Source organism: Hibiscus syriacus, unplaced genomic scaffold (assembly GCF_006381635.1).
Source record: "Hibiscus syriacus cultivar Baekdansim isolate YM2019G1 unplaced genomic scaffold, ASM638163v2 tig00003435_pilon, whole genome shotgun sequence".
Taxonomy (NCBI): domain Eukaryota; kingdom Viridiplantae; phylum Streptophyta; class Magnoliopsida; order Malvales; family Malvaceae; genus Hibiscus; species Hibiscus syriacus.
This window is the reverse complement of record NW_024061971.1, coordinates 729,239-749,844: the sequence shown is the minus strand read 5'-3', so window position 1 is coordinate 749,844 and position 20,606 is coordinate 729,239. Positions and strand designations below refer to the sequence as shown.

The 20,606-nt window shown below is 33.4% G+C and overlaps 2 protein-coding genes across 2 annotated transcripts in view; one reads left to right on the top strand and one right to left on the bottom strand.

Moving 5' to 3' along the window:
* The window catches only part of LOC120177070, a 41,295-nt gene extending 21,349 nt beyond the window's left edge, over positions 1 to 19,946 (bottom strand). The window contains exon 1 of the mRNA XM_039183315.1: positions 19,909 to 19,946. The gene's annotated coding sequence lies outside the window, so the exon portion shown is untranslated. The remainder of the gene's footprint in view (positions 1 to 19,908) is intronic.
* On the top strand, positions 13,552 to 15,289 carry LOC120177229 (auxin-responsive protein IAA16-like). The gene is made up of 4 exons (XM_039183454.1): positions 13,552 to 13,937; positions 14,480 to 14,887; positions 14,979 to 15,040; positions 15,116 to 15,289. Exons 1-4 carry the CDS (start codon positions 13,681 to 13,683, stop codon positions 15,151 to 15,153), a joined length of 765 nt encoding a protein of 254 aa, XP_039039385.1. The 5' UTR covers positions 13,552 to 13,680; the 3' UTR covers positions 15,154 to 15,289.
* Positions 19,947 to 20,606: the final 660 nt, after the last annotated feature.

Below are 20,606 nucleotides of genomic sequence, written 5' to 3'. Positions count from 1 at the left end.
TCGTAGCTCCTACAACCTTAAGGCATTAAGTTTCATAAACAAAACAGATTAAAGCATATAAAAACAACCATTCATTGAAATAAAACTTAAACATCCAAGAAAACTCCCACCAAATAGGAATAGTTCATGGTGGGGTTTGAAATAAACAAGCACAAAGCAAGTTCCATTCGTTCCTTACAACCCAATAACAAAATATGAAAGCAAAGAACTAAGGGGAGGAGAGAAAGCCTTCGACGTGCACTGCCCAATGCTTCCCTCTGCCACCAATAACTGCTCCTAGCGAACTGGATCCTCTCGGACACTCAGGACGTCACTCCCTCATGCTTGTCAAGGAGAAATGCCACGACAAGTAGGATTGACGGAGAAAGATGAGACTTTCTCTCTCTAACTTTTTAAGCTCAAATCTGGGTGGAACCAAAGTCTTCAATAATATGGCTTCATCCTCTATTTATAGGGGAAAACTAATCCTAGGACTTGGTGTTGACTTTCCTAGGAAACCCGAAAACTATGGTTAAGTTGCTTGGGAGTCGGGCAGAACAGGCTATGATACAGCCTGGGTAGATGGCTGAGTGATCGGCATAATCCCGTTGCAGGCGCCCAAGGACAGACAAGATCTGTAGGGTCAGGCGACGTTATCAGCAGGATCGGCGGTTGCAGTGCCGACCCCTCCAGGCAGATCTTCGAGGTGGATTTCTCGGGTAAAGCTCTCAGAAAGTCGGAGACAGCTGGCTTCAAAAATATCTTCTCGCACTTTAATCACTTTCGAAATCGAAATGCCAGTCGAACTTGGCAATTTCATTTTTCTCAATAATCTCCTTATGTCACAGTATTTCCTTTCCTCTTTTCCTTGCTTTCAATACCTGCACATCATCAAACAAGCACCTTTCCCATAAGGCAGCACCGCTTTAAAAATAAAATGTCGCGGCAAACCGAATTCCGCCACATACAACTAAATGCTTCTAAATGCATCTATATGATCCTAAATGAGCCTTTAGGCATTTAATAACTTAAGTGAAAAGGTCCCAAAATGTGACCTTTTACGGAGTTATCACACCCCCCAACTTAAGCTATTGTTTGTCCTCAAGCAATGGATAGCAATAAGCAAAACAAAAATACCATGACAAGTTCAGAAGCAGAATAGTCTTATGGGATAAAATTTCAGCCCTCAGCACATATGGCTTCAACATGCTAGGCTGGTTCGAGAAATCTAGTATTGTCCCCTAGAGCAAGATTCTTTGTGTGGGTGTGTGCGTGCTTGTATCCAGTCCATGCTTAATAAACTTAAAATTTTTCTAAGAAAGCTTTCTTAATTTTCCATGACATTTACAAAATCTTTACTCCCAACTTACTTTCTTTTCTTTACTTCTGCTACGAGGGGAGTCATCCTATCACTCTACCCTCTCACACTCTAGATGAAAGGCGAAATGCCAATCGAACTTGGCAATTTCATTTTGCTCAGCAATCTCCTTATGTCACGACATTTCCTTTCCTCTTTTCCTTGCTTTCAATTCTTGTACATCATTAAACAAGCACCTTTCCCATAAGGCAACACCGCTTTAAAAATAAAATGTCGCAGCAAACTGAATTCCACCACATACAACTAAATGCTTCTAAATGCATCTACATGATCCTAAATGAGCCTTTAGGCATTCAATAACTTAAGTGAAAAGGTCCCAAAATGTGACCTTTTACGGAGTTACTAGTTCCCACTCAATTTGGGTATAAAATTCAGCTCTTTAAATATGATAATGGCAGTAAATTTTTTGCTAAGTCTTTGGGTGTGTTTTTCAGGAAAAGGGCATAGTTCAAATTAGTTCTTGTGTTGACACCCCACAACAAAACAACATTGTCGAAAGAAAAAATAGACACCTCCTTGAAGTTACTCGTTCTCTTCTATTTACCACTAATGTTCTAAAATATTTATGGGGGAAGCCTTATTAATTGCCACATAATTAATCAATCGAATGCCTAGTAAGGTTTTATAATTTCAAACACCTTAATCTATATTTTTGTAATACTTTCCCCATTTTAAACCTATCTCCTCCATTCTTCCACTTAAAATATTTGGTTGTACTGTTTTTATCCAAAATATTGCTCCTAATAAGTCCAAGTTAGATCCTAAATCATTAAAGTGTGTACTAGTTGGGTATTCTTCACTTAAGAAGGGTTATAAATGCTATCATCCTCCTTCTAAATTTTTTTTAACACTATGGATATAACATTTTATGAGCAGGATCCCTATTTAACTCAGGCTAAAATTCAGGGGGAGACATAGAAGGATTTTCAGCCACATCGGGTATCTCATCCTACTCTTCATTCTCAACCTTCAGAATTGCCACCAATTTTGTCTTTACCTACATATTTGTCACATGTAACTACTCCCATTGATTCATTTGTAGTACCTATCACTACTTCACTCACACCTACTTTAAACACCCTTCCTGAAAACACACCTACTCACATTCAAAATCATCCACAAACATCACCAATCAAATAACTTCGTGTCTATACAAGGAAAAGAAAACATATTCCTGAGGCTGTTTTGTAATCTAATGCTTGTCGAGAATTGGATTTGGGTTCAGCTGCCAAAGAAGAAATCAGTAAGTCCACTTCCCCTACTCTAGATGACTTCCTAATTGCTATTAGAAAAGGGGTTATACAGTGTACCAAGCATCCTATTGAAAAATTTACTTGTTATAATTCGTTGATGCCGTCTTTTCAAGAATTTACAACAAACTTGGATAAAGAACAGGTTCCCACAAGCATAGCTGAAGCTCTAAATAATTCAAAATGGAGAAGGGTTGTTGAAGAGGAAATTTGTGCACTAGAGAAAAATGCTACTTGGACCATTACGGACCTTCATCAAGGAAAAAAGGTTGTTGGCTGTAAATGGATCTTTGCTGTAAAGTATAACTCCAATGGTAGTATTCAACGATACAAAGCTAGACTAGTGGCCAGAGGCTTTACACAAATATATGGGATAGATTTCACAGAAACGTTTGCACCTGTGGCGAAGCTGAATAGTGTTCGAGTACTCCTAAGTTTGGTTGTAAATTGCGATTAGAAATTACACCAACTTGATGTGAAAAACGCTTTTCTTAATGGCAAGCTAGAATAAGAAGTCTATATAACGTTTCCACCTGGCTTAAAGTTTGTTGAAGGAAGTAACAAGGTTTGTAAGCTCAACAAGTCTCTATACGGATTAAAACAATCACCCAGAGCTTGGTTCGAGAGGTTCACTAAAGTCATTATGAAAAATGGCTACAAGCAGTCCCTCGCCGATCATACTCTTTTTATCAAGATAACTTGTACAAATAAGAAAGCTATCCTTATTGTGTACGTGGACGACATAATTCTTATTTAATATGATGAAGAAGAGATTTGCAATTTGAAGAAGTTGTTAAATGAGGAATTCGAAATCAACGACTTGGGAAAGCTTAGGTATTTCCTAGGAATGGAGGTGGCAAGGTCAAAAGAAGGACTTGTAATCAACCAAAGAAAATATGTACTCGATTTACTCAAAGAAACTGGTTTTCTTGGTTGTAAGTCGATTGATACACCAATGGAGGCAAGCTTGAAATTTAGCTAAGAAGACGGGTCCTTAGTAGACAAAGAGAAATTTCAAAGATTAGTTGGGAAACTAATTTATTTATCCTTGACAAGGCCAGATATATCATTTCCCGTAAATGTGATAAGTCAACACATGACTAATCCCACTGAAGAGCATATGGCAGCAGCAAATAGAATTCTCAAGTACTTGAAGAAAACTCTAGGACACGACTTAATGTTTAAGAAGACACAAGACAGAACTGTTAAAACTTTTACAGACTCTAGTTGGGCCAGAGACCTTACTGAAAGGAGATCCACTAGTGGCTACTGCACATTTGTTTGGGGTAACCTTACAACTTGGAGAAGTAAGAAATAATTTTTCGTTTAAAGAAGTAGTGCTGAAGATGAATTCAGAGCACTAGCATTAGGAATATGTGAAGGAATTTGGCTACTTAAACTACTGAAAGAACTTGGCACTAATCAAGAGGATCACTTTGAAGTCTTGTGTAATAATCAATATGCTATTTAAATTGCCAAGAACCCAGTTCAACATGATCGTACAAAGCATGTTGAGATTGATAGGAATTTTATAGCTGATCAAGTTAACAAAAAGACAGTCACACTTTCATACATTCCTTCAGAAGAACAAGTTACACACATTCTTACTAAGGCTTTTCCAAAGCCTGTTTTCAATAAATTCCTATTCAAACTGGGATTATACAATGTATATTCTCCAGCTTGAGGGGGAGTGTAGAAATTATAGAGATATGATTTGATATCATTCTTTTAGTTAAGGGATTCTATACATATATTTATATAATCCCTTATTTTAAGGGATCACATCTTAGGATTAGTATCTTTCATTTCTTAAGTGTTTCCTACTTTAGAAAGATGTTTTGTATATAAAGATGTAACATGTCCTATTGAAAATAATATGAAAATACAGTGAATTACTCTGATTTCTACATGTTTATCCCCTTGCTAGGATAAATTCCTGTTATTGAGATGAGGCATCACATACTCTTTGAAGGATTCACTGAACTAATAGGCAACTCCTTCTCGTCATGAGTAATGTGGAGGCATCTCGACATTTTCAAGTGGAGGCTTCACTACGCCCTGTGAAAAGACAACGAAATATTTCTTATTGCCAGGATGAAGGTATTTAAACTTTATCAATCAATTTTTGGAAGATTTTATAGAAGGGCGGAGGTATCTCGACACCCTCGACCAATTTAGATGGGGTAACTCAATCTCCAACAATGCACAACATGTATAGAGGAGGCATATCCACGATTTAAGATTCTGCAGGTATGATTGATACATCTTTGCCTTGGTAGAAGCGAAGAGTTGAAATACATATCATAAGGGCAAAGTATATATCGACGTTCATTAAGGCATAATCGAATCACTTATATTGCTAGAGCAAAGGCTTTCCAACCACCTGAGTAGATTCCATAAGTAGTAAGTTTGAGGTGAATGCATTTTAACTCCCGATTGAGGCATCTCTATGGTATCCAAGATAGAGCATCTATGTTTCCCATGGATAACATAGGCATCTTAACTCGCTTGGTCGGTTAATGCGAGACAATTGAAAACATTTGGCCAAAGAGAATGCATCCCCACTATTGTAGCACAATGAAGGTGTCTCAGCATCATGGGATGATGAAATTTGTAAGCATACCCGAGGAGGCAATAATAAGAGATGTCGAGAATGTACCTTTGAACAATTTCAGTTTTTCATTCAAGAAATAAGGTACAATATAAATAAAAAATCTCTGCATACCTTTGTAGGGGCTTACCCGAGTAGCCACTGAAGGTACGCCTTTAGGAAATTCTAGTACTTAGGCAGAGGAAGTAGAACTCTGATGTTTCTGTGCTTTAAAGGCGTTGCAACATTAATATGTACTAAAATAGAGTTTTTTCTAAAATATTTTTCTACATGGTATTAAATTGAACTTTTGGTCCAAAAATTTACCTTGATGATTCTATCTTTTTCGTCAGAAATTTGTTGTAGATATATCAAAAGTCTTTCTAAAAACATCATCATCGATATCTCATCTGTACATATCACTTGTCATAAGCTCGAGAGTGACATTAGAAAATTTTTAAACATGTTGGCATGTTTTGGACTTATAGCAAATATTTGAGTAGGAGATGGAAGGTTTCATCTTGGTTGATTCTTTTCTGTCAGCAGGTGTTTCATGCTCTCTACACCAATTGTTGATGATAATATTTGAGTTGTGTCAACTATTGACGATTTACCTCTTCTGATTTAGACGAAGAGTCTTAGCCAATGATAATATGGTGGTTGGCATGTAACGTTCGTGATTAAGTGATGAATGAGAATCTTGAAAGAGAACGATGATGACGAAGACGACGACAGTGAAGAAAAAAAGAAAAAGCCTTTTTCTACTTGTCATAGGAGTTTATATTTTGACCATAGTGTTGGTGTCAAGTGTATGGTCATTATTATTACTTGTAGGTTGGCATGCTAAATAGATATGTTTTCATATATCGGATTGTAGATCACATTGACATGTTGATCATGTCAAAGTGTCATGATAAGTCGAAGATATATAATTTTAGAGCAAATCTACATGAGATATAACAAATAATTGAAATGATTAAATTAATGACTAAGATACTAATTTAATCCGACCTCCATACTATAAGACCTAAAAATTACAGCTTGAGAATAAATAAAGGATTGCATATATTAATATTTTTAGACATCCTGACACTGATGGGAAGGGATGAAAGAAACTCTGTAGGGGTTCATTGCACCTAAAATTTATCAATCCCTTTCTCAATGAATACTTGTTTGGGTACGAGGGCGACAATTCACCCGTGGGCATTGCATTGCCACGTTTAGGCTTTAATTGCCAAGATGTGCCTCGGATTCAATGATAGCAACGTGATAAAACATATATATATATATATATATATATATATATATATATATATATATTGTTAAACAATATAAAACTCTTTTAGTTTTACATATATTTAAGATCGTTGGATGAATAAATATATATGGTTGAGATTGATTCATTATTTTTTTCAATGAATATCTTCTCATTTCCTACTGATAATCTTAGTCATATATTTTTACTCATCCAAAAGTCTTAAATCTTTGTAAAACTAAAAGAATTTTACATTTTATAACAAAATCCTACCCTATATATATATATATAAAATAAAAATAATAAAATATTCAATAATAAATAATCTCAACCATCTATTTTAAGATGAAAGTTTATTTGCTTCTCTATCTAAAAAAAAGTTTTAGCTTTTTTTTTTTTTAAGTTTCCACAGCTAAATTATAGAGTTCAAGCGTAGCTAAATGGAATTCGTTTGGCCATGAACATCTCTTTATCCTCGAGTTTCTATTCCAATTCAAAGCTTTCAAAGGTGAAGTCTCAATCGAAAACCAGTTTTGGGAACACATTTAATTTTAATATTATTTCTTTAAAGGATGTGATATTGCCATAACACTACTAAACACCTAAACGCTAAATTCCAAAACCACATAAACTAAAGATATTTACTACATTTCTTTTACTATCCGATCATTAGAAAAAGATTACAATAGTGACGATAAATGATACATTTAGTTTTTTTAAAACTATTATTCTTTTGATATAATTTTCAAAAATCTTTAAGTCTTCGTCAGATATAGCCTATGAAAATTGTAACTCTTCATCAATCTCAGTCTTCAAATAAATTTCTTCGCTTAGCGGACAAGGAGTTCATATCCTTCGAGAATAGACATCTTAGTCGATCACAATGTATAGACGAAACCTGTGACATGTTCACATTATATGCTAGAACAAAATCTAAGATCTGATTATCAGGTCTATTTAGCTCGTTAGCTTACAAATAACTATAATTATCCTATGTTTAACACCATCATGCTATGATCACTATAAATACCCTCTATAGGACCAAAAGATGGACTAAATTTTTTACAACCTCTACATTGTCTTCTTCTTCCTCATGATCAATTCTCTTATCCATAAAAATACCTATCAACTATCGTTTTCTCACCTATTACGACTCTCCGTTCAAATTAGAAGAGTGAACTGTCAATTACCGACGACATAAACTTGTTTGTATCAACAAAAAAAATTATAATTTTATTTTTAAAAATTATTTTTTACTTTTATTTTAAAATTTAGGGTGAAATACAAAAATAGTCTCCCGACTATAGGACACTGCTTTGTTGAGTCCCTAACTATTAAAAGTTACAAAATGGTTCTTCGACTATAGGGATTTGCTTTATTGAGTCCCTCGACTATTAAAAGTTACAAAAGGATCACCCTACTATTCATTATATTCTAAACTCATCCTTTTTCCATTTAGAAAAATTAACGACAATCTGAGTTAGACGTTAACATGCTGATTGAAATATGATAAAATTTTATCTCATAATCTCAAACAATTATCATATCTTAGTCAGTATGTTAACGTCCAACTCAGAAGATAGTTCATTTTTAACAGAAAATGACGAGTTTCGAACATAATAAATAGTCGGGTGACCATTTTGTAATTGTTAATAGTTGAGGGACTCAACAAAACAACTTCCTATAGATAGTAGATAACTTTGCAACTTTTAATAGTCGAGATACTCAAGAAAGTAATATTCTATAGTCAAGAGACCATTTATGTACTTTACCTAAAAAATTATTATATATCATATATTTAAGTTCTAAAGTCAAGCAACTATCTTCTTCATTATTTTTGGAACCAAATGTTTTTTTCCTTCAAACTCTTTTATGTTACAAATGTTTTCATTATTATCCCCAACATAAACCTAATTGTCGACACAATAATTTTTTCGAAAATAATTAATCAAGAAAAATAATAAAAGAGAGTCCAACCTAAACAAATTTCAAAAATTAAAGAAATTTATTGACCTTCCAAAATGATTTTTTTTTAAAAAAAAACAACCCTCTTGTTGTGTATTATGAGATGGTCTAACGTGTGGTGCCTCACAGAGATGTTGACATTGTAATTGGTTAGTGGTTGGGGTGCACAAGTGTGGAGTCTTGGGGGATGGTGACAGTGGGCTTTGTGGGCCAGACATCCCACACGAGGGGACATGTTTCAGTGCACATTGGCTGGCAACGGGCCTCCTTTTTGTTAGGCTAAATCTCTTGTTTTGGAGCCTTGCAATTATGTCAATGTCCCACACGTTTTGCCTAAAAACAAAATATTTTAGGTACATCTTGATAAAATAAAAAAAGGTAAAATAGTCATTAAATTACTTTTAAATAATTTTTGTAAGTGTTAAATTTTTTAGTTATAAAATCATTAAATTACTTTTTAAATAATTGTTTCAAGTGTTAACTTTTTTAGTTATAATAAGTGTAAAATTCAATAAATTTAATAATTATTTTATAATAGTTTAATAAAATTTAATAATTATTTTATAACTTTTAAAAGTTCAAAAATAAAGATAATCATTTAAAAATAATTCAATTACATTAGAGATGGCAACATGTTAGGTTGAGTTGGGTTTTTAATCAATCGACTCAATTCAAAAAATATATACAATCTACCTGAACTCGACCCGACCATAGAAATATATACCTTCCACTCGATCTGGAAAATATATACCATACACCTGAATCTGACATAACCCAATTTTTTAGAGTATAAACCCGACCCGATTTGACCCAACCCGACATAAATTAAGGACCTAATTAAAAAAATATAAAGAGGGTATTATAACAATTATCCATAAATTTATATGAAAAATTACTCTATTACTCCGAGTCAAGTCGGGTCAAAGGTTTTTCACCCTCCCCTCGAATCCGACCCGACTTGATCTAATCCTATATAAAACCCGAACCTAAATCTACTTTTTTTTTTAAAAAAAAATCTCGATCCTATCATTTTGGATCATATTAGAACCTGTCAGTTTCGAATTAAATTATCATCCCTAAATGAATATAATATATTTTACCTAAAATAATATATATATATATATATATATATATATATATATTAATTTTTAGACTCCATAAATAAGTATGGTTGAAATGTGATACTTGACTCCCGTAAAAAATTTAAAACATGTGGCTGATTTTTAGTTTGCTTATAAATTTTTAAAAAAAATTATTATCATTATATCAAGTTTTTTTTAAATATTCTTAACATGTTAATTAAGTATAAAAATTCATTTGAATTCGTTAATGGTGTACAAATTTATTTTTTTCCTTTTCTTTTGTGATTTAATTAAACCTTTATAACTACATTGTATTTTTTCTAATAAGCCTTTTTGTAACTTAATCTAACAGTTATTGTCAATTTGTATTTTGCATGGAAGAGGTCAAAATAGGAAATTCAAAAGTCAAGAGTGCAATTTTGCACATGCAATATATTTAATGTAAGAAAAGGACATAAAGTCAAGTGGTTTGACCAAAGCCTTTATTTTAAACTACAAGATAACATTAGTTACAATTCATAGGGTGGTCCAACGACTACCAATTTCAAAGTGCAAGTAAAATAGATGAGCCATAGAAGACCAAAATGAATTTTTCTTTTTTTTAAAAAACCCCTCATTATCATGCTATAATAAAACAAAATTATACTCAATATGTTTAGAATTTCTCCAAGAAAGCATTGCATTTGCATGTATACATTTAATATAAATATTATTAGTATATTTATATATCTTTTATGTTTATTTTATAGTTAATATTTAAAATATTTTAATACAATCTATATCAATATAATCAAATAAGTAGTAGTTATAAAATATTCATACAAATTCGGAGTTCTGCAACTTGTTACAAATCCAAATAATCCAAATAATAATTATCAAGTTATAGACTAAAGTTCAATTAAGAGTTCTATGAATACATGTCTTTTAAAGTGATCAGATATTATACTATAATATGGAAATGATATAATTCATTAAGTGATGATGCTCATCGACACAATCCTTGATCTACTAACCTACAAACGAAAATATCTGAACGTTGAGCTTTACAAGCTCAATTACATACTTCTACTATTGTATACTTCGTGTATTTTATTAACATAAACATGTTAGGTAGTATAAATGCAGAGGAATAAGTCTAGACATGATTTATGTTTCATAGGCATGTCATGCTTATCAAGATTCATTTATCAATCATCAATTAATGTCATCATTCACAATCTGGTTATTGTATTTATGGTTTATCCACACAATCATATCAATAACAATGAGTTATCTGGTATCACCCAAGAATCATATAATAAATAACCCTAATGCTTAATATTGGTATCAAATAACAATTAATCAATAGTGATAAGATACATGAAATAAATATTCATCAACGTTACATCTAGTAAAGATAATAAACGTACAGTGACATATGGTGCCACAAAGCATGTAAGTAATGAATAATAATGGTAAAAAATGATTATAACACTTGGTGTCATTAAGTAATCAAGTAATATATGATACATGTGGTACTTAATTTCACTAAACAATCAAGTAATAACTCACACCAACATAATGTAAGAAATGATTGCCTGATGCCACTAAACAGTCATGTTGCATAGTCACAGATGTTTGGGTAATTTTCTGTCATATACGATTACACACAAATATATAGATGTCCGTAGGCCATGTATGTCAACAGTTTCCTTTTAAGATCAATCAGTGTAGCTTAACTACACAATCACATCCATTATTTAATCACAAGACATAAGTCTTTTCTCACAAGTTTTTTTATGTGACTTATTCACAATCATAGTATGTCCTTTCTCTCAGAACGTTATGCAAAGGCATTCTAATCTTTTAGTAGTAGACGAGACCTAAAAATATTCATCAAACACTTATGAAGGATGTATTACGCTTAGGAACATTTTAGTCACTTAGCACTAGATATATCTTAAACACTTTAACTTTCAAGGTATTTCCATTATTCTTAACACAAAGTTCTCATAACCAATTAATAAGTCATAATGATAACTTACACATGATATCAATTTAATCCTCACTTTTAATCATTTAAGCTTATAACGATATATTCATGATTTTACTCTTGGTATTTTGGTATTAACAAGAGTTTTTGGTAAATATATATACCTATCGAGGGTATTTTATTCCATTATTATATTTAGACCTCATTTTAAGTTCATCCCTTCATTAACTTTCCCTTAATCAAATTAGGGGTCAAACTAGGCTAAGTTGGCATTTAGTATCGATATTAAACAAAGAGTATTAATTGATACTCTTGGGTAGTATTGATACCAAATTGATAAACTAAAATCAAATCTTTAATCTCGATATCGATTCCCAAAGTTTGATATCGATATCAAAGGGAAAATATCGACACACCTTGAATAGTTTGGTCAGATTTTTACTCTCCTTTCATACAATATTAATACTGTAAGAACAATATAGATACCAAAATCCAAAAATAACATTTTTAATCTCGAAAGTTACTCTCAATAACCCTCTAAATGCTCAATTTAAGACCTTACTCAACTACTAAGACGTATTTGAGTTTGAGTCATTTAGCATCATTTTTACACATATCTAATAATAAAGTCATCAATTTAATCAAAAAACATGTTTGTCACTCGAAACACTTAACATACATCACACCAATAAGCAAAACATTATATTTATAAAATTCAAGAAGCATCTCAAAGTTTAAAATGTACTATCTTGATCTAAAACATCCAACTTAACTTCTTGTGTAGGCTTGAGGAAGAAAATAAAAAGAGAAAGAATGGTGAAATAAGAGAGGAGTAGGTAAGAAAAGGTAATTTTTCCTCTTACTCTCCCTCATGGGAAAATCTATCATGATTATCCTTAATGGTTCATTTACTATTTTGGCCCCTCATTAGTCTTTAATTAAAAAAATTCTCTTTTAAGGTTCAAATAAATCTAATTTTCTTTTGATTAGGCCCAAATTTACCTAACCAATTAATCACGCTCTCAGATCAATTCACATGCATCTCTGGTCAATTCTTATATATTGACTCAAAATTTAAGTCATTACAAATTTTTTTTATATAACATTATCTAATACACAAACCACATATATTTTAATGACATATTTCATATTTCAGTGACATATTTCATATTTAGGATTTATATTTTATATAAACTTGAGTTTTCTCCAACATGATTATTTTAATGACATATTTCAGTTTTGGAATTTATATTTTAGAGTTTAGAATTTAGGGTTTATATTTAAATGATAGAGTTTAAGTTTAAAGTTAAGATTTTAGAATTTAAGTTTAAAATAGAAAATGATGCGAAATAAGTTTTATGTATCAAATAATATTTTCTTAGAAAAAAGGATTGTGTTTTATTTGCTTTTTATCACTTTTGTGTCACTATAGTGGGAACCAAAAGGGTCATGTCATGCCTCCTTGATGTTGATTTATTTTTAATGGTTACCACATGAAGTGGGAAGACCGGATAAGAATGCACATGATGAAAAAAATTGGATTCAATTTCGATTAGATTACGAGTATAGTCAGGATTTATTAATCATCTGACATAAAATGAATTAAAATTTTATTTTCATTGAAATATTAAAAATAATACTTAACATCCATAATTTGATAATCATGTTTATATATTTTATTTGAATCCTTATGTTAGTGAATGAAATAAATTAAAGAAAAATCGTCTGCACTTTTACCATATCCAATCCAGATTATCTAATTAATAAGTCGGATATGAATAGTTATAAAAAAAATAAACCAAAGTAAACACCGTTGCTATGGCATCTTAAAAAAATTGGTGGAGCCTAAGGAAGCAAAGGGGGAGGCAAACAACACAAACTTTCAACATCATTTTAAATATGACATCATCCATGACATCACTCTCGGACACATCTTGGACGGTTGAATGAATACCATCTCCCACTTGGCACAGTCAGAACCGTCCAAAACCCACAAACATAACATCCGGAAACCATATATTATCTTTTGATATAAACCTTATTTTGACCTTATTCTCAACATTTTTTCACATTATTCTTTCAGCAAAAACATATCAAGAGAAAACAAAGGAAGCATAAGGCAACTAAAGAGTGACAAGCAAAGGATTAAAGTCCGATTGGTTTCGAGTTTAGGGTTTTTTCAGGTACCATTAACATATTGAGTAGCGTTATGGGTTCGGAGCGTGACAAGTATAGCACGATCAATTTCGAAGAAACGGAGTTACGTTTAGGGTTGCCCGGAGGCGTCGGAAACGACGGCGAAATGGCGAAAAATAATGGGAAAAGAGGGTATTCAGATATGGCTGATTTGAAGCTTAACCTTTCAACAACAACAAAGGAAGGATCTGTAGTGGATGAAACTGAGAAAATGAAGGAGAAGAACTCTGTTGCTCCTCGCTCTGCTGACCCCGCAAAGTCCCCTTCAAAGTAAGCTACCGTCGTTTTTCTTTTTCCTCTAGCTTTTGGTGGTTCAATATTTTCATGGTTAATCAATCTTTTTTTTTTCTATGTTTTTCCCTTTTTATGTGTTTTGATATACTATTTTTTAGAGAAAAAATAAAATAAAGTGAGCTGTGAGCATGAACAAGAAAGAGTATAGCTTCGAAGTACTTTTTTTTAGAGACGAAAGATTTTGGCCTGCAAAACTTTACGCATGGCTTTGATTTTGAATGAAATAATGCATCTTTTGCGCGAAATACTTTTCGTCGGTAATTTTTTTAAGTGATATTAGATGGCTTTAATATTTTGTCGGGGAAAAGAGGGAAAAGACAAAACATGTGGAATCTTTATTACATTTTTCCACCAACAATACGATAATTCAAAAGGTTAACATGAAAGTGGCAAAGATAGTTTACAGCTAAGCTACCAAAGTTTTTGTTGAATGTCAATGAATTCCTACCAGATTCACATGTTCAATAGTTGATAAATGATTGATGTTCTAATGGTAAATTTGAATAATTTGATTTCAGGGCACAAGTGGTCGGATGGCCACCGGTCCGGTCTTTCCGAAAAAACATCATGACGGTTCAGAAAAACAGCTCCAACGAGGGTGAGAAGGTTGGCAGTGGAAGCAGAAGCAGCAGCAGCACCACAACCACGAACACCGCCGTGCCGGTTGCGTTCGTTAAGGTCAGCATGGACGGTGCACCGTATCTACGCAAAGTGGACTTGAAACTATACAAGAGTTACCAGGAACTATCCGATGCCTTGGGCAAAATGTTCAGTTCCTTCACCATTGGCGACTGTGGAAGCTCACAAGGAATGAAAGATTTCATGAACGAAAGCAAATTGATTGATCTCTTGAACGGTTCTGATTATGTTCCTACTTATGAAGACAAAGATGGAGATTGGATGCTTGTTGGTGATGTCCCATGGGAGTATGTTAATTTCCAAGTTCAATTACTATTTCTACATTTTTCGATTTTAATTTCGAGATTTAAGTTAACTCGTTCTCTGCTATTATTACAGGATGTTTGTCTATTCATGCAAACGTTTACGAATCATGAAAGGATCTGAAGCAATCGGACTTGGTTAGTTACTATTAGTTTTATATAGGTATGTAAGAGTATATAAGACGATTGATTAACTTTTCATTGGAACCTCAGCACCAAGAGCGGTGGAGAAGTGCAAGAACAGAAGCTGATGGTAGTTTCATTACACAATCATCTCGGTTGAGAATCAAGTGTTACAGAGATTTAAAAAAACAGAGCAGCAAACCGGTTCGAGTCGGATTGAGCAGGGAGTTTGAATGTGTTCATCATCAGCATGAAAAAGAAGAAATTATTAGGAGACAAGAAATTAAAATGTCTAAAAGACTTTGTTTTAGTTTCTTCTGTCAATGCATGGCTTGTGTAATAATTAAAAACTTAAAATTATTATTAATGCTTTTAATTAGTTGTCACGAGTTTTTTTCTTCTAATCCACTCCTTATTTTTGTAATATTTTTGCATGTGACTTCTTAGCAAGAAATTTACATGACCAAAAGATGATGACTTGCAACCCTTAACCGCGATCCTGAATCCTTTTAAGTAGAGTGATGTCTTGAAATTACTGAAACACACAAGGTAAATTTATATAGTTTGATGAGATAATCATGAACATAACATTACTTAGGATGACAAGTTCAATGATCGTAGTATTAACATAGCATTCTTTTCATCTTTAACATTAAGCACAACAGTGGTCATGCAATATCATGTTAAATTCATTAAACATAAGCCTGATGGAACACTTTCGAACAATTGGTACACGAATCCTGTTCTCACTTCCGATAATGCATATAGCCAACGTAATGATCAATCCTTCTATAACTGCGAAAGACATAAGTCTGACCAAATCATTAATGGTACCCAAGTCCAAACAATACTCGTATAAACACTATGGATCATATAGCATGCCAATTGTATCTCAAAATCCATAAGCTAACCATGAGTACTTTCAATTTAAAACATAACTTACCATAAACACATTTCATCTCACAGGCTTGAATTAAGTCTGAAGCAACTCTACGACATCATCATATACATATGAATATACATAACATGATTCAATAACAATCAAAAGCCCAAAACTTACCAATCTTACCAACATATCCATTTACAAAAGTTGTCATCCTTTGATGCTCTAGGTGAGCCAATAATGAACATAGAGATCACCTACAAGGTTATGACCTAAAATACATATTAGCACAAAGAATAGGGACTACACTCACCTTAACTGAAGTAGCATGGTTTAGCTCGATTATCCACCCCTGATAACCTTAGCTTTTCCTCTTGGAGTGATGGCTTTCACCGTTCCTTCTTGCACTAGAAAGGTATAAGAGCACTTAATCAACATAAATTCATAAACATAAATGATCAAATTAAGCAAAATCCCTTGATTTTGCTATGAACCCTAACTTGAATCTCATATAGGGTTTTGAATCAACTTACCTAAAACTTGAAATTGACACTACCAATGAAAATTATAGCATACAAATTCTAAATATGTAATCAATTTCTAAATCGGGTGAAAGAAAGGTCTTTAATTTTTAGAGAGACGTTTTAGGGTTATAAGGCTTCTCATGGCAACAATGGAGTTTTCTCTTAGGTTGAAAATGATGACATGCTCCTAAGTCTTTCTATATTTCTTGGCAACTGGGTTTGCTTAATTTGAAGCAAAATTAAAGAAATTCAAAGAAATCACACCATTTAGTCATCCATTTCTCCACCACTTGCAACTTATTATGTTCTAATTAATTACTAGCCATTTAATTTATTCTTTGTTTTCACTTTGACACCTAAGGTTTACCAGTTTCACTAAATTTTTTAAATTCGTCACTTCTTCCATTTTAGTCACTAAATCCTTTTCACTGACTTTTCCAATTGATAGACGTCGAAAAATTCTACACCGATTTTCAGAGTGTTACAAAAATTGTCAAAACAAAAGTGAAAACGATGATTAAAAGTTATATCGTGAGGTTACAATGCAAAAGTTAATACTTAAGTGATAAGATATGTGTGGAATTGAAATTTCGACAAAGCAATAGTTGATTCCTAAAAAATGATTGATTCGAATATCTTTCTTTAGTCAATGTCGTGGTTGTAAAATAAAGTTGTAAGTTCTCCCTCAGTCATGTCTAAAATAGTAGAGTGCACAATGAAAGCAAAATATACATATCATGATGAAAATGAACAGTAAATTTCTAAAATTTCATGTGTGAACCAGTCAGTTGATCAAGTCATTCTGAAAGAAAAGTGTGTGTTTACTCACTAAATCGATGACCTAGTGTAAGCCAGTTTAGCAAAACCTATATGATAATCAAAGTGGTCCTCCATCCGGTTCCTATCAATCCATAGTTCTCTACTGTATCTTTGAGGTCGATCGTTCTGATAGACACCTCTGCAAATTTTGTAAATCTGATGCTCCAGTGTGATCTTATCATTTTTTATGGTTGATTTCATTGATGATGTTTTTGTGTGTGTTTTAAAATTAGAGTGATTCGATAGAGCTCTTTAATGTTTCGACAAGTGAGTGTCTTCTCAGCTTTGATAATTTTCTTCCAATGATTTTTAAAATGATGTTACTTAGTCGATTTTCTATAGAGTTCAATGGCAGAACGAAATCTCGAAATTGTGTAACAGAATCTTGTAAGAGCCAGCATTGTGATAATCCATGTGTATGTCGAGAGAGAAGTTGTTCGGTCTGAGATTGTAATAAATTGAAATCTTAAAAACCAAGATTTATGAATTTGAGTTCCATAACTTTTATTCCATGAATGCTTCAGATGTATAATTAAATTCCTTTTGGTTCGAGTTTTCGGTCGATCAGATGTGTTCAGATGATTTAGTGAGGTGTGAACTCCAGATAATTTCAATGAATATCATTCTAGGTGTCATTAAAAGAAATTCTTATGAACGTTGTTTCCATTTTATCTTAAGCCTTATTTGATTTTTTTTACTCAACAACATGTAATTTTTTTTTTATTATCCCCAGGCTTTGCCTGGGACTAATCCTCCGAGGTACTATTGGGCACTAAAGGTGGGGACCTCTCCCAAGAAAGTTTGCTGCATCCACAAGGGCTCGAACTAGAGACCACTTGCTTAAGCGACCAGAGCCCCTTCCACTCAGGCCAACCTTCGTTGGTACATGTAATTTTATTACCGTGTTTAAAATCACCCCAACCGAGAGCCTCATTAAAAACCCCTCTAGGCCTAAATAGGGGAAAAGTGTACTCCAAGGTTGGGATACATACAACTGGTCCAAAAAATATACATGGGCCCCCATTATGCCAAAACTAGGCAATAACCTTTATAAACATAACGTACAAAACAACACCAGACAGTCAACACAAAAAGAAGCTGATAACAAAGAGCAACCAACATAACTTCATGCTACCAAACAACCCAGTAATCATACTAGATAAAACCAGCTAAGCAAAGCATATAGGCTTTAAACTAAGCAGGGCATATAGACACAGAGTCGAAGACTATCTTACCTACAAGCTTTAAACATTTCTTGTATATTTGTTCCAATCTTTGCGAGGTAATCTGTCATGTTGTTTCATATCCTAGGAGTATATACAAGTTGTACCTTCCATACAGTCACTAATCTTCGATCAATCTCTTCAAATAAAGCTCCCTACCTCCAAGGGCGAATGAGGGAGGAATGAACCCAGTTCAATGTAACTTTTGAATCAGATTCTATAATCAGCTTAGTCTCCCCAAACCAGCTAAACTCATTAAATATCTCTAAGGAATTTTGATAGCTAACAACTCGGCAAAAATCAGAATTAACACATGAGATGGGGGCAAAAAACATTACCACCACATACCCAGCTTCTGATCTTAACACACCCCACAACCTGCTGCATCATTCGAAGCTGCCCCATCCACCTTAAACTTCATCTGACCCATGCAAGGAGGCTGCCAAATTATCTTCAATCTAATCTGAACGTCACTCGAATCAGCGAATGCCCCAGATCATTTCTACCACAGCTTCTCATCTAGGAAGTTAAATTCTTTCAATGCCTTGCACCAAACTAATGCTCTCATATTTGCATAAAAGATGATTGATTTGTGTTTGATATAACATTCAGTTATATTAAATTATTATCCGATCGAAAGTGTTATTGAAGTGTAATTGGAAGTGTATGTTGGGAAATAAACGAGTAACAAGTACTTTCCCTATAACCAGATTAGTGAGAATGCGAAATAAAAGCTGAAAAATAATACCCGAAATTGATAACGGAGTTCAGCCAATTTGCTTACGTCTCCGGACTGCTGCAGATCTTTTACTAAGAGAGAAAATTTACTGGTGTTTACAAAACACTCACTACTCACAAGAAAGCTCTCTAGTATTGGGAGAAAGAAATCATTTTTGGGATTTTGGGATGATTTTGAAGCTAAATGGGTTAGGGTATTTATAGTTGAAACTTAAGGACTAATCTTATAAATACCCGAAAGTCCAGTGACTAATTATAATTACCCCATTATAATTTTTCAACAAACATCTACCAAACTTTGAAAAATCATTTTTCAAAGAAACATTTACCAAACTTTGAAAACCATTTTCAAAGGAACATTTACCAAACTTTGAAAACCATTTTTTCAAAGTTAGTTGCCAAACTTTGAACTAATACTTTTAACAATCTCCCACTTGAAGACTGATTTTAATATGTCTTCACACCTCGATCGATGCATCAACATTTCTTATCTTGTTATTCTAGCATGCCAACTGAAGTTGAACACAACTTTAGTTTGTTTGTGGTCACCGTCTTTATCAACATGTCTGTCGGATTTTGAGCTCCACTAATCTTTTCAAGTTTCAAAATCCCATCTTCCAGAAGAGACCGGATAAAATGATATCGCAATTGTATGTGCTTCGTCCTGGAATGAAAAGACGGATTCTTTGCTAGATGGATAACGCTTTGATTGTCGCAATACAAGACATTGTTTTCTTGTTTCTTGCCTAACTCTTCCAAGAAACTTTATAGCCAAACCATCTCCTTGCTGGCTTCCGTAACAGCGACATATTCTGCTTCACTTATGGAGAGAGAAACTATCTTCTGTAGTTGAGAAACCCAACTCACTGCAGTACCTCCTAGAGTATAGACATACCATGTAGTGCTCCTTCTGATGTCAAAATTTCCGGCTAAGTCAGCATCTACATAGCCTGTCAGTATCATATCTCCACCTTTGAAACAAAGTGTTTTATTTGTGGTACCCCGCAAATATTTGAGGATCCATTTGACAGCTTCCCAGTGTACCTTGCCCGGATTATTCATGTACCTGCTAACACTTCCCACTGCATGAGAAATAAATGGTCTAGTATAAACCATGACATACATCAGGCTTCCAATTGCTGAGGCATACAACACCTTCACCATGTGTACACGTTCTTCCTCCGTCTTTGATGAGTGTTCTTTGGAAAGTTTAAAATGAACACCTAAAGGTATACTTACTAGTTTAGCATCTTGCATGTTGAACCTGGAGAGTACTTTGTTGATATACTTAGCCTGTGATAACATCAAAGTCCCCGACTTTGTGTCTCTCTCAGTCCTCGTCCCAAGAATCTGCTTTACAGCGCCCAGATCCTTCATAGCAAACTGCTTCGACA

Coding starts and splice junctions, on each gene's coding strand:
- LOC120177229 (XM_039183454.1), top strand. CDS start 13,681: ATGGGTTCGGAGCGTGACAAGTATAGCACGATCAATTTCGAAGAAACG. Junction 13,938..14,479: donor CCCGCAAAGTCCCCTTCAAA/GTAAGCTACCGT, acceptor ATTTGATTTCAG/GGCACAAGTGGTCGGATGGC. Junction 14,888..14,978: donor GTTGGTGATGTCCCATGGGA/GTATGTTAATTT, acceptor CTATTATTACAG/GATGTTTGTCTATTCATGCA.